The sequence below is a fragment of the Haemaphysalis longicornis genome, unplaced genomic scaffold, assembly GCF_048455015.1.
Source record: "Haemaphysalis longicornis isolate Haplotype H1 unplaced genomic scaffold, Haemaphysalis longicornis Haplotype H1 scaffold_1, whole genome shotgun sequence".
NCBI classification, from domain to species: Eukaryota; Metazoa; Arthropoda; class Arachnida; order Ixodida; family Ixodidae; genus Haemaphysalis; species Haemaphysalis longicornis.
This window is the reverse complement of record NW_027526203.1, coordinates 9,794,933-9,810,198: the sequence shown is the minus strand read 5'-3', so window position 1 is coordinate 9,810,198 and position 15,266 is coordinate 9,794,933. Positions and strand designations below refer to the sequence as shown.

General features: G+C 45.9%; 1 protein-coding gene across 1 annotated transcript in view; it reads left to right on the top strand.

Annotated features, from left to right (window-relative positions):
- Positions 1–15,266, top strand: part of LOC144175090 (valine--tRNA ligase, mitochondrial-like) — a 234,542-nt gene that overhangs the window by 57,765 nt on the left and 161,511 nt on the right. Inside the window, exons 10-11 of the mRNA XM_077704154.1 lie at positions 3,674–3,798; positions 8,998–9,183. Coding sequence (XP_077560280.1) covers positions 3,674–3,798; positions 8,998–9,183 — 311 coding nt within the window. The remainder of the gene's footprint in view (positions 1–3,673; positions 3,799–8,997; positions 9,184–15,266) is intronic.

The following is a 15,266-nucleotide window of genomic DNA, read 5'->3' as shown; positions in this document are numbered from 1 at the left end:
GGGGCATCGTTTTAGGGTCACAAAAAAGGAAAGAAAAAAGATCGATTCAGCCATCCGACTCAGCCCACACTCCCATCTCTCCTCTAACTTTAACACGACCAGAAAATGAAAATAGGCACCTTTTAGTTCGCTTGTTTCGTTTGCATTCGCGTGATGACCACAACTGCCCTTGCTCTCAGCACACCACTAAAGATAGCAAACACCCCCACCCCCTGGGAACGCAGTGTTGTTGCGATTAGAACCTTGTACAGATAAGCAAACACCCTTTTTCTTTTCGAACATCTGGAGATAGCGAGCCAAGCCGCTACGCCTGAGGCTTCCGCTACCTGTACCATAGAGTTTCATACATTAATAACTAGCGAGGAATCTGATGCTAGTGTCAACACGAACTCGGAGACGGCACTTATGCTTCAATGGGAACGATAGGTAGTAGTGGAAGCGGATTGTGTAGGGTGGAAATGTGGGTGCGGCTGCGCATATTGAGTTTTTCTACCAGAAAACGTTACTGTGCGGTTTGTTTTTTACAAATTACATCACGCACAAGTTCAGTCGTTAAAAACTGGTGGCTTACAAAGTAAAACGGTACGTTTAGATAAAAAGCAGACGTGGAGTTACGGAGGTTTGCTGAGTGCGTTTTCCATTTGCCGCCAACTACAGCGGGATGCATACTTCTTTAGAAACTATTTATAAAAGTTTTGGCGCTTATAGGTTTTATTATTAAGAAAAGGTTTCATGCTTCTGAAAAAGAAAGGAGCTGTTTGCTTTTGGGGAAGTTATCTTGGCCTGAGTTAGTGACATTCATCAAGCTGCGTTCCTAATGGCCGCCAGTCTGGCTGATCCACGCCGTAGGAGCCAACATTCGTACGAAAAGTGTGGCTGTCCCAAGCAGTTTGTTGTCTTCGTCAGCTTCAAAAATACATTGGAGCGGTGCCACAACTTCTAACTCACAAGTGAGTTTGCCACATACAGCCCCGTGATTTGTGTTTTCGTGCTTGCCATACCAGCAATGATTTGGTATTTCACCAAATTCGCAGCTTTAGTTATAGAACATTTCCATTCAGTGTGGTAACAGCCTGCGTGCGACATTCAGATCAAGGAGAAACGTATTTTTGAACGCTTCTTCCTGACACCCTGCATAGGTAAAGGTGTTCATGTAACACCGCAACATAGACAAAACTGGATGCATGATCTAATCCATAGTACCTTCTGCGAAGCCATCGAGCGCCCATCCGAATCCACTACTACTCATCACGTTCATCACGGCAGACAATTACTGCTCCAGATTCCTCTCTAGTTATTGTAGGAAACTCTATGACCTTGTGCTTGGAACTCATTGTGCTTGTAGATAAGATACTGTCTTCGGCATTGCGAACAGAAGTGGATGAAAAAAAAAAAAATCTGGCTTGTGTTCATATTGTTCTCGCCAGCATAAGCTGGGTTTCTTCCTCTCTGTGGCATCTGTTCGAAACACAGATCTCTCAAGACATAAACACAGAGTGTAAGTTAATAGCGGCGTTTGTGGTTTGTAAGACTTGCAGTAGCATCTGATGCGAGAAAAAAAAAAAGACGAAATATGGACCGTACCTTTGCTTGAGTGATGATAAAGACAGAATGATTGAAAGGTAGCTTGCGATGTGGCTGTATTCACGCATATTTTGTTTATAGTGCAGTACCGCTTATAGTGCAGCTTCTGCAACATACATTATGAGCTGTCTACACTGTATGTTGCTGGAACACACTAATGAGTGACAGAGACAAGATTCGCACGGAAGGGGAAAGAGATGTGGCCACCTCGCTGCTCTAGTCCAAACAAATGGCAGCGGTTGTGATCGATGGGAGCACTCCTACTGGATGACGTCATGGGAATGCCTCCTAAAGCTCTGAGCTATAGGTTACAGCTCTGAGGCAGTCCAAGCTATCACGACATATGAGGAGCTTTTTTTCAAAAAGAGGCAAATCAACCTGAAGAGAATTGCAGAAAAAAGTGGAAATTTTGTTAACAGGCCCAAATGCAATGCTTTAAAAGCTAGCTTCCCCTAGTTGGCATGTAGAGCATATCGTATAATAACTTTTTCAGCGTTGTACTTAAGCCGGGTCACAAATTTTTGCTTGTTTCTGCAATTCGGTTCAGGTGAATTTGACTTATTTAGAAAAAAAGCGCCTCATGGAGTTCTGCTGAAGAAGTCCAAGTGGTCGCATGCCATCCCATTCTTCAACTGGCAGTGGACCATTCAGTGTGGGGGGGTCAGCATATTTGATCTGAGATCATATCACCAATCTATGATGTAGCTGGAAGGGGTGTGTGTGACTGATTAACCTGGCTGTGCAACCCGTTGTTTTGAGTAACAAGCTTCTGTGGGAAATGTTGAATAGGCTGTGCCGTGCAGCAGGGCATGTAAGCAAGGAAACGCTGGGACGTCCGTCTTTTTCAATGCCCTTGTTAAGTCGTAAGCTGGTGAAACACATCAAGCCAGGCAGTCATGCCATCTTGTGTGCAGTGATGTCTATGGAAATAGCAAAGAAATGCAGTGTGGGGTGCAGTGGCTGAAATTTAAGCTCTGTTCCGTGGAGTGGAGACTTGTTACTCTGCAATGTCAGTAGAGCGTGCGCTTTCTGATTGGAAGGGGCAACAAGGTGTCCTTCCAGCAATTTGGTTCTGGGGTGTGAAAAATCGTTGCAGAAAATTTGAGGCTGAGGTGATAAAATATGAAGGCGACAAAAAAGTTGGGGCAAGATGGATTCGCAGATGCTTAGAATGCGTTAGCCCCTATTCCCTCTTCCTCGGGAATTTCCTACTCCTCAAGAATTTTAAGCCCAGCCCGGTGTGCATGCCTTGCTTTGGCGTTTCTTGCACGCCCCTTGCGCACCGTGCGAACTCTACTTTGCCTTCTAACCGTCTTCATTGGTCAGGTGCGCTTGCTTTACCATCGGCATTGGCCACCGTCGCTCCCTTTGTTCTCCACCAGTGTTTGAATTTTGTCGCCCTCATTCCCTTTTGATCCTGGTTTGCCACCTGCTTGGCCCTGCACTCTCTGCACTCTCCCTTTTACCATGCATACAAGGAGTGATGGGTGTCAGGTGGAACGAGGTGGGCGAGCCACCATTAGGTTGGCAGTGGTGCGAACGCAGCATCGCTTCAGGAAATACTGCTGCCAGCTCAGTGGTCAGCTTTTCTGCACACGCTCTGTCATTTTCTGTCCTGATACCGCTGTCAGTGGATCAACGAATGAAAGTTTTTGCGTATATGCCTCATCTACTCCTCATGCAATAACAACAAGGGCCTGTGGTAAACTTGAGTCCTTATTTGTGCATGACTTTTTTCTTTTTCTCTTCTGTTAGGTATCAAATGTTTGGGTCCCTACCTGTGCATAGCACTTCAAATGTTGCATACACAAAGACTGAGTTCCGTGCAAGGGCTGTGCGTGCATTCTGTGCCCTTACCTTCATGGGCAACTCTTTCATGATAGTCCCAAAAGGTTCAGAGTTTTGTGTAGTTCAGTGTAAAACTGTCAAGGCATCAAGGTTGAAACTTTTGACTTCTGCAGCATTGTTTGCGCTGCCCCCAAAATGGCTCTAACGCCTCAGTGGCAGCCTTTTCCCACGACGATGCTCGAGAGAGCAATACAAAGTGCTGTGGCACGCTTGACACAGTGCCCACTGCTGTTGGTTCCAGGTGTGATGAAGGTGACCCCTGGCTACAGCAAAGTGGACTATGCACTCGCCAAGGCACACGGCTTGCCCGTTGTGGAATGCTTTGGTGACGAGGGCAACGTTATCGAGGGCTACGACTCATTTACCGTGAGTGGTAAAAAACCTTGTCTAGTAACTTGGGGCTTGGAAACTGGCTTGGTATTTTTCTTCTGTCCTTCTATAACAGTTCGGCCCTCGTACAAAGGGCTTGATCATTGCATTCAAAATCAATGTCATATTCATTTCCTTCCCATAAAGATGTGGTGCATGCATGAGTAACGTAGCTATGGACACCATTTCCACAGCAGGGGCATTGCGCTGGCTGAAGCCCTAGAGCGACTCAAGTAGCTCTTTGTACAGCCTGCTAGTGCTTGCCAGAATGGAACTCCCGGTGCAAACAAAGGCACACGTGCAGGAAAATAGGTGGTAGTGAAGGTAGACATTGTCCCATGCATCTGCATCTATGCCACTAGTCAGAAAGAGAGCTAGAATAAACGCCTACTGCACGGCCAAGAGATCGGTGGGGTTTTGAAGATTCAGGTGCCCACAGTCCCGGCTGCCTTGAGCACGGGCAGCATTAACAGCCCTTTGGCCCTACCAGAGTCTGTTGTCCGGAGTTTGCTTCCTCACGTACAAACCACGACGCGGCAAGACACACATGGGACAGACGACGATAAGCGGCTCCTTGATGCACTACAGCACAATCATAACAAAAATTACATGCAGAGCTTTTGGTTCTCGGCAACCTCGTTGACGCTGGACGACGCAGCGCAGCGGTCGGCAAGCGAGCGCAGCCTTATTGGGAGTAGTTCTCCTCTCAAACGTACGTTGCAGGTGCAGGGCCGTACCCAAAGAGGGGGGTTTGGGTGTTCGAACCCCTCCCGAAATCTTTTCCAGGCAGCACGTAAGCAATACTTACTGTTGCTTTCAGCAAAACTACCCCCTTCCCAAAATCCATAACCCTCCCTGAAAAAAATTTCTGGCTACGGCCCTGCGCAGGCATCACACAAACTTTTGCGAGCCACCATTGGTTGCGGATGAACACAAAATTCCTTTGATGTTGAAAATGTCGCTGCAGAGTGAAGCTGTCACCAACTATTGTCATGTATCTTCTGATAGCTTCTGGATGTATTGAAAAGCAGTTTTTTTCTTGTTGTATCTAGTGTAGCCAGATGCTGCTCAGGTGGAAGAGCTATTTGTTATACATTTAGTTTAGGCTGGGCTGGTTATTTATAAGGGCATGTACTTTAAAGTACAAATAAAAGTATCATTGACAGCTTTTATACCATTCTCTTTTGCTTTTTTTTCTTTCGTTGCATGATCTTGATGAACTCGTTATGCGGATTTTGTTGGATTTCGGCAGAATTTTTTGATCACAATTGAAGGACCTTGTCCACTAACGCTAAAGCATGTCTGAGCCGACTTTAAATCGTTTGCACGTCTTTTGTATTCAGCTGCTCAAAATTTGGGATTTAGTGCTCCAAAATGAAGATATTTTTTTGCTTAAACTGCTCCAAATTTAGTTTTTCCTGCTCCAAAACCAAGATTTTTTTTGCTCCTAAAATTGCTCCAAATCTAATTTTGGCTGTTGCACTCCTGATGGTGACACACACATCTGTAATAGCAGCTATCTCAAAATGCATTCCAGTGATCAGAGCAATATACAGTGACTGAGCGTTAACTTAAACTCACTTTTAACAAGATTTTGGCTCACACCCTCGAGAAGGTGACTGCTAACAAAGTATCCCATTTGGCTAACAATGGAATTCACGGGTAGCGTTTAGGTGGCAGCTGTAGGATTTATTTTATGCTACAACTCTTGAGAGAAAAAAACACCGCTGGTGTTTCAGTGCGTCTATTTAAAATGTGCCGAGGGGACTCGCTAGTATGCAGGCCTTCTCTAGGAGTTTAACATTCAGAGTGATGGGAAATTCCAGAGAGGATATTGCGATTTCAACAAAAAAAGGAAGCAGAAGAAAGTATATTCCACAGACAGCCTTGGTGGTTGCTTCAAGCGTGGTTCCTAAGACAACGTAAAGGTTAGGTAGGAAAGTAGCTGGTCTATCTGCTTTCTTTAGTGTCTGGCCTTATTGCTTACTGTTTTCTTTAAAATTGCACAACATTTAGAAGGAAAAAGCTGTATTTTGAATGTATCAAAATTGTATGGAGTTTTTATAGTCAGTTTAAGCTACAAACTTTTTTTCACACTTCGGTAAATTTTTAACTCACTGAACCGGTTCACAAACCGGTTCGTTTGTGATTTAGTTGAACCGGAACTGAATTGGAACCAAAAAAATTGGGCCCATCTCCCCACGAGGGGGGACTCGAGTAAATGCGTCGCGTAGGGGGTGGGTGTATTGCGTTAACGTTAGTGTTTGGGGGGTGGTGGTGGGGGGGTAGTGAATGTGTTAACTATTATTGCTTATTACTATTAATTATTATTATTTCTTTCATATATTAATTATTACTTTCGTGATTTTGCGACTCGAGTCCCCCCTCAGGGAGAGATGGGCCCAATTTTTCTTTTTTTTCTTTTGTGACGCAAGAAGTGAAGGCAAAGAGTAGGTTGTTGTAAGTCGTTATTTATTTATTTGTTGCTGTTGTCGTTGTATTGGACGCTGAGAACGACGGCTTCGTGGTCGCTAAAGTGTACTGTTAAGGGGTCTTTAAGCAGTGGTCGTCCGTTGCAGCAACTGGTGAAGACGAGATCGATGCAACTGCTGCCGTGTATCAGCAGCTTCTTGACGTAGTTTGAATGAGTCAAGGATATAAGGCGCGTTCGTACCCTTTGATTCTGTGTCGCTTTTGTGGCGCAGTGGGAAGAGCACCATGTACCTCGTGTTCCGCCCACAGGGTCGTGGGATCGAAACCAGGCGCTGATAACTATGTATTATTTTTTTTTATATAGTGTAGGGGGAGGGGTGCGGACCTGTTGTTGAGAGCGAGGAGGGTAGCGTGATGCGGGAGAGGAGGAGTGGGGGAGAGGGCTCACCTGCGCGCTGAGCTGTTGCGGACGGACGGCGGACGCTACATGTGAGTTAAAGAAATGCTCTGCATTTAATAAATTTCCCGAACCCAAACCGTAACTGAACTGGTATTTTTTTTGGTTCAACACACTGAAAGGAAGACAAATAAAAATAATTATAAAAGGGCTAGCTACCCATTGATGTTGTACCGTCTTTACCCAACTCTAGTGCGCTCCCAATAGTAACAGTCTTAACATGTTTGCACAGAAATAAAAAGTACATGCACAGTTTCATTATCAGATCCGTTCTGCAGTTGTACACATCTTTTAAGAGTGGCAAGCAGACCTGGAACCAGCGCTGAATGCTATGATTGATCGGCAGCGTTACCCATGGAGCAACGCTCTGAGCGTGTCTTGCAGTCAAGCATCCCAATTTTCTGCAGTTAACAAGGCAACTGGTGCGCTTTTCTCTGCTCGCAAGAGGTGCAGTCTGCGCACTGTGAGTCAGCAGCTCTGTTTTACTTTCTGTTCATTTTAGCTCTTTCCAACTTTTAACAGTCATTTTGCAGAAAGTTTGGTGCATTTTAACAGAGTTTTATTCGTTATATCTGTGCTGGCCCCTCAAAATTTTTTATGAATAGTGGACTGAAATTGCATTGCAAGTATACAAATGGCAACAGGAAATGGAGATTTGTTCAGTGTAGCCAGGATTTCGTTAAAATGGGGTTAGCTATAAGTGGGCTATACTGTAGTGCAGCATGTGTGTGTGTGGGGAGGGGGAGTGTTCCGTTTGTAGTTTGAGCTAGGTGGGGAGTTAGTTGGAGCTGTGTATGGCCTCTTCCGTTTCACACTAGGCGGTGCTTCAGTGCTGATGTTGGGTGTTTGGTCTGCTTTGTGCATTTGTTCCGTGAATGCTGCAAGGCTGGCCCTAATGCTTGCAGTCTCTATTTTAAGAAAGGAAGTTTGTGCCCTTTTCAGAGCTGCTACTTGCTTGGTGGGGGTGCCGTCACGCGGTATTTTTTATATTTCGGGGGGTTTCTTTATCAGTCAGAATAAATGAGTATGCAATTAGTTCTTCGCTGAAAATATTGCCGTTATATGCCTTTCGTGGGTACCTACAAGGGCCTCATTGACACTTCAATAATTAGCACAGTACTTCTTGAGTTAGATAATTTATCACAATTAATTAATTAATCTCGTTAAGGGAAAATTACTGCCTACTACGCGACTATATTGGAAACATTATGCACTAGGTTTTCTTCGAGTAATTCTGTTGCTCTTTTTTAAATTCTTCGTGCAGGATAGCTGGGACACCCTGTATATGTACCAATTACGATTTATTCAAACTGTCATCCAATGTAAATACAGTCGAGCGCTCTTATAACAGCCCCAGTTATAACGAATAAGCACGACAACTGTTGCAGTACAACGCAGTGACCTCGTGTTTCAGGCAGAAAGCGAGCACAAGATACAGCTTGGGTACAGCGTAATGGCTGACCATGGCAGGCCACTTTAAATGGCTCTCCACACATGTGAGGCGGAAGATTTACTGCACAAGACCACAAACAACAAAGGTCGAAGAAAATGGGAGCTTTGGGAGTGCAGCCTCGTTGTTGGGAAAACTTTATCTCGGTGTCTAAGGAGTGCGAAGCTAGCCAAGTTTGTAATTTTTTTTCTGTCCCGTGTGCATAGAAAGAAAAAAGGGGAAATTAAAAGACCAACTTTAGAAAACCTGGGCATTGGACTGAGCCTGTACACAGCTGGGCTTTCTTATCTTGAGAGTGTTGACCAGTGAAGCTTCACCGATACCACATTGTCAGGATGGGAGAAAAGAAGCAGCGGGGCAGACTGAGCCAAAGCATGCAGACTTGGCCAGAACATGCACCGTGATCTGTGGTGCATGTTCTCCAACTAGGAAACTCTTCGAAATTATTTTTGAAATTTTCTGATAGTGCTAGTCGATACAAAGCTTAATTGAATTTTCTGTTATTTGCTTTGGTATTCAAAAGTTTTGAAAATTTGTAGACCCCTCTTAGTCTTGTCTGTAGGTCTGCAAAAATAGGCCCTTTATGGACAGTGAAATTTTGATTCTGGCGAACGATAAATATTCGTATCATCTGAAATCAATATCATCATTAAGACTTTCTGCGAAGCTGTTGGCAGTAAGGGCTTAATCACATCAACGTAGTGCATATGAAATGCCAGGGGTGCTCATGTAGTCTCTCAGAGGTGCCCTTTTTTTTTTTTTTTCAACTCCAGAACCCGAAGTGCCTGTTGTCCTTGCTGGACTGGCCGTGTGCAGCCGTGTGACGAAAAACACCTTGCCCTCTTGCCGTGTGCAGGGCCTGTCCCGGTTCGAGGCCCGGGAGGCCATCCGCGAGTGGCTGCGGCATCGGGGCGCCCACCGAGGCCGCCTGCCACACCCGACCACTGTGCCGGTCTGCAGCCGCTCGGGGGACCTGCTGGACTTCCGGCTCAAGCCGCAGTTCTTCCTCAGCGTCGGCCGCCTGGCACGGGAGGCACTGCAGGTGGGCACCCGCTGTGTCTTTGGCCGGAATGTACGACGTTGTGCTCTGGGACAGGCCACTGCTGCGTTGCGGTTGCGTATCAGCCAACAGGGCTGTCATCACAAAGTACGAAGTTGAGGGCTCGGCGGAAACCTGTTCAGTCGGGTTGAAACAAACTTATAAAACCTTAAAAAACAACACTCAAGAGTCGTGTTGGTTCCGATAGTGAACAAGGCTTCTGTAGTGAAGCCAAGATGTCCCTTGAATGTTGTTTTTTAAAGTTTGTGGGCACGTGAGCCCTTGCCCCACTCGTGCGGGTGACCATGGTTAGTGCGCGCGCAGTGAAAATGGGGGTGAAGTGCACGTCACATTATGGAACCCTAAACATACGCAAACAGACCTAGTGGTGCATAAAAGCGGCTCTCGTGTGATCAGATGGGGGGGCATACGTGGGGACGTGCGAGAGGAAGTGTGGCTGCGGGCAGCAAAAGAGAGCGATGGGGGGCAGCGAGCTCAACCACGACACCTGGACAGTGAGGAGCAACCAGCATCCACGGTGGGCGCTCATCACCAAACTGAGGCCCAAGGCATGGAAGACACCATTATGAGTGAGCAGCACCATGCCATGACTTTCTGGACAAGCAACGCTTTGTTGGCCACAATGGTTACCATGCGCGCTTTACGCGCTCCCTTACTGTACGTTGCTGCACACGCGTAGTACTGGTTTCAAAGTTATTTTTCTTCTGCCTTTCATCTTTGTTTTCCCAGAATAAATTGGTGATTTGTTTTCATTTGCGTCGGCATTACTTCGTCGGGTGGGTTCGGGCTCGTGAACCCTTCACGTGTGAAGGAGGTTCCTTCAAGTTTTAATAGTTTCTTTTGGTCGGTGTCTGTCATTTTTATTGCAACACCACAAAGCACGCCTCTACTCAGGAAGCAAAGTCTGTCACAGTTCTTCCTGCCGACTAGTGTCAGTTCTTTTATAACAAAATGTGATGGGATGGGTGGTTTCAGTGAGACAAATGTCTCTGTATGTGTACATAACAAATCTCCACCATTTTTAACTCTTTCTTTACCGCGCCCATTCAAATCGATCACCGGTGATCGATGATTTATATTGCCTATTTTGACATGTTGTAGTCGGTTCTCGTACACCTAATGTGGCCAGTGGCTGTCTAGGCACTGTACTTTTAGAATCAGTTTGAATTTTCCCACACCAGCTATATTGAGATTTTTGACGGCGTTTTTTGCGAGCTGAGGTGCGTGTGTTTTTGAGGAAGGGGGTGTGGCTGCTGCACTTGACAAAAAAAGTGTACCGCTCGTGGTTAGGCTGCATTACCGTAATTATTTTTTTATCAAAAGACTCCTGGCAATTCAAGTACCAAATAATGTTATCAGCTTTGTAATCCGATAGCGTTGAGAGGTAACATGACACCAACTATTCACTAGTGATCTTTGGTTCGGAGAAAGGGTCGCTTTACTCTGCCAAAACTTATTTCTGCTGGTCCCCTGCATGTCTAGCAAGTGCGCCTGACATTTTCAGCCAGTTTCCAACAGTTTCGGTTTCGTTTTTGCATTGCGAAATTCATATTTGGCGCTACTACGCAGTTACCCAACTACAAGCTCATTTGCCATGGCGCCTCCGTTGCCCTCTACTGTTCCTTGAAACAAGCATGCCGCTCGTGCTTCCACTTTACCCACAGCTTACTTCTGCAATAACAGCTTCCGCTGAAAGTCGAAAGATAACACCGAGTCGGCGGATATCAGTTCAGACGAGGAGAATGCTTCCAATTGGCCTTGAACACCGCCAGCTGTTCACCGGCCAGTTTCGGTTTCATACGAGGGTATTTCCGGAAGTCTAGTGTCGCTGCTTAGTAGAACTGTCTGTTCTGACAAAGTCTCCAACAGCCTTGTATTTGTTTCTTTTCGAAATTGTTAGGTGGCGCTGCAATATAGTAGGCTCGTAGTGCTGAACTCGCTTCACAGCCCGGCGGCGGCTTGGTAAAAGCTTGCTGGGCACGATTCTAGCGCATCGAACTTTATTCCTGCAAGAAGGGCTGCCATAACGAGTCAGAACATGATAATAATCTGCAAATTAAAGTGTTGACTGATAAATGATGATCAGAATATCAACAAACATCCAACACACAGTTTGGTTTTCAACTCCAAGCGGATTTCTATTATCACTTGCTTGCCTTCAATATTGTGCTGGTCATAATCATTGACAAGGTATTTTTACATCACGTGGAGGCTAATTGGGGCCTATAATGATGTCAAACCACCAGATTTCTTCCAGAGAACCATCCAAAATAGCAAAAATTGAAATAGAGGTTGGGCTTCACCGCAAGACACGGGCACCACGCGTGCTAACATTTTCTTTTATATCTGACAAATTGTGCTGCGCAACTCAATTTTTTTTCTAGGACAGGTTTATAAAATGCTTACCTACGAAATGTATATTCTAAATTTTTTCTGCTACTGGTGGTTTATTATACACAGCTTCCTATTTTTTATTTTCTCCAACGCCTGGACAAAAATTTTGAATTTCATAATTTTTTTCGCAATCATTATTTATGAAAACATTATTAAAACTGGTGTCGTTGGAAAGCGCGTGGAATCATCTGCATTTTATGTCACTGCAGTGTGTGCCTAACCAATATGTATAGCACAGAAAAAATGTTTTCTTAGACCCCTCCAAATTGGTCAATTTCCCACGGTAACGAAAGAGTTAAACAGAAACCAGAGGCAAGATTAAGGGCTCTGAATGACTGTCAGTTCTCCACAACATTTTAGCCAAACGTAGGGCATAGGACGCTGCATGAGGATGCCATTTACGTGAAGGTCTAGCCATGGAATCCCCTTAAATACATCATTGTTTTCAGCGGATAGGCCAAGGCTCTCAACAAAACGTCTTTTAGCCTACCTTGCCAGCATGACGTTATGATAACCTATCATGATCACGTTTTATATCACGTGCGATGTGCACCCACAGACTAACCAATTTTTTGCATATCACACACACATCATAAATATTTTAGAGAACTCTACTATAGAAAGTTTTTGGTGCTCTTTGGCCACCAGCTCCCTTGCACCAATAACACACAAATATTACCACCACCACAACCATTGGTATGCGACAAGTGGGAGGATGGCTGTCAGCCCTTCATGTTTTAGTTGAGTGTACAGTTTGTACAAAGCTCTTTACACTGAAGGAATTCCTCTACATGCTTCACTATTTTTAGCGGGCCTGCCACTGCTCACAAACAGTTGTTGGTTAACTTATCTCACTGATATTGGATTTTTAAAACTCGTGTCTCATGAAATCCAGCCTGAGATCCTCTCAGTACTGAAGGAGGTAGTGAGGATTCAGCCTTGGTATGCTCCAGGGGACTCACTCGCAGGGCATGTATCTCCCGGCACTTTTACGCCTCTGCCACTGTCAGCTTCATATACCATTGTGACCATTATCATATTTTAGATGAAGAGCCCTCTGTACCCACTTACTGTATTTACTCACATAATAAACACACCCTCAACTTTAGTCGTCAAACAAATTTTTTTTTTCCCTGCACCCCAACTTTGATACTCTGCAGACCTGCAAATGGCCGGACTATACCGTACTTACTCGATTCTCACGCGCACCCAATTTTCCTGGCAAAAAAACTGAAAAACTTGCACCTCCGATTGTAATGTGCACGGAACTTTGTGACCCAGGCAAGCGAATGCGAGAGAAACGGGCGATTTATTTCTCGAAGTAATCTCACTCATCTCACTCCTCATCACTCTCCGCTGACCACAACATCTCGTCCTCGGTGCCGTCAAGCATGTTCGCGATGCCACACTTCTGAACTAACGTTCAACCATGGTCGATGGGATCGTGGCCCACGCCTCACACGCCCATTCCGCGAGCTTCTCCAGAGGCGCACGCTTCAGCCGACCGCTCGTTTTGAACGCGTGAGAGCCGCTGCTGCCATTGCTGTTATCAAGCGCGCAAGTGGAACGATCTGACGATTTGTGTGAACGCCGATAGAAAAGCCTAGGCGCCTATGCTTTCTGCGTCCGAAAAATTATTGCTAAAAGCTTTAGCGCCATCTTGACATGGCGATGGCGATGGGTGGGACGAAATTTCCGCTGTTTCGGTTTCGGTTTCGTATCCGATTGTAACGCGCATGCGATTTTTCGACCTATTTTTCCGGAAAAAAAGTGCGCGTTAGAATCGGGTAAGTACAGTAACTTTCTAACTTCCCTCACTCCTGCGGATGATGATCGTGCATGCAACCTAGAGCGATCCCTCAGAATAAAAGTGAAGACTCCACTGTGACGTTGTGGCACAGCCGATTGAAACAATGCTCAAAGGGTCTAGCCCTTTTTTTTTTTTTTTGGCTGCCATTTTCACTCAGTGACAGCTATGTCGGGTATATACCTGCCAGGTTCACCGGTATGGCATTACGGATGTTGACCGAGGAGGTTAGTAAGAACAGAATAAAATATTTTACGTGCGGTTTTAATTTTGGTACAACAGAGCAGGAACCAAATTGTGTCGTTCAAACTATTAACAAGATACACCACTGCAGTGCAGCTGACGCCGACCTTTTGAGTAAGTCCTGGGAATACTATCGAACGTAACAGTGTTGAACCGTGCGACACTGCGCCAGAACAACATAACGGAGGGTTGTCAGACATGGATGCTCAGAGCTGGGGGCAATGTTTTATTTGCTATGCTGAACTGCTCTCACATTTAGTGTTGCTGCAGTACTGGTCGGTTGAACCTCTGCGCATGGCCGACCACGCTTTTTAAGCTCTTCACTGATAGCAATATCAATTGGTGCAGCATTGGATTTGATTGTCAGGTATCTCAGGCGCAATATGGCCAGAATCGGAGAAAGAGTTCCTAAACACAGGTGCGTGTACGGGAGATTTTTTTTGTGTGTGTTACAATCATACAAAACCATCTCAAATCCGGGAGTCTCTGGGATAATTTGGGAAACCTGGAAGGTATGCAGTTGCTTGTTTCTCTGCTTGTCCTGCACTTCACAGTCGGCGATGGGCCGAAATGTCATTTACACGGCTGGTTTTAAGTTGCAGGCTGTAGAGTATGCTGTAGAGCAGGGGAACCGTGCTGCCAGTAGGCATTTCGGAATTGACAAAGTCCACATGTGTTATTGGCTGAAGCAGCATGACAAGCGGTGCTTTACAAATTGGGAGTGGCGTGTCATCAGGCGACCGAAAATTTAAAATTTTCTGATGTAGGAGAGGTAGGCCTGGAATATGTCCGGGACCTGTGAAAGGCGGGCTGTGCCGCTTCCCATGAAATGATCAGGACGCGCATGTGAGCCACAGCTAGGAAGCACAGCATCAGCTCCACTGCTTTCAAAGCAAGTAATGAGTGAAGAGCACGCTTTATGTGATGCAATGGACCATGCTTGAGGAGGCGCGCATCGCTTTGTCAGTGACTGCCTCCTTGCTACAAACAGAAGGTTATGGACTTTCATGAGTTTGTGATATGCCTGCAGCGGGACTGATAGTTCGTCCTGTGGCAACTTGGGAACGCTGACCAGACACCCATCAACTTCAACGTGCGCGTGAGTAGGACAGCCGGACAAAGAAGAGCAAGTAGTGTGCTCGTCAAAACGACAGGTGCCGGAAGCAGCACTTCGTGGTTAGGCTGGCCATCATGGCAGACGACAGGAAGTTGCCACCGTATGTGATATATAAGAGGAAAACTCTGCCGAAGGCGAACTTTCCTGCTGGCATGCATGTACAAGCCCAAGAGAAAGGCTGGATGTCGGCCGGCCTAATGGCGGACTGGGTCTGCACTGTCTGGGGATGGTGACCTGGCGCCCTGCTTCTTCCGTTTCTCCTTGTGCAGGACAGGTTTCGTGACCACTTGGGAGGAAACGTACGCAGGGAACTAAAGGAGCAGCTGCACACTGAGGTCGCCATCATTCCGGGCGGACTCACTTCGGTGGTGCAGCCCCCTTAATGTTTGCATGGACAGGCCGTTTGACGACAGTGCACACAGAATGGATGGCCCAGGGAGGGCACGCCTTGATGCCAACCGGCAAGATTAAGAGGCCATCCGTCGAACTCGTGTGCTCCTGGGT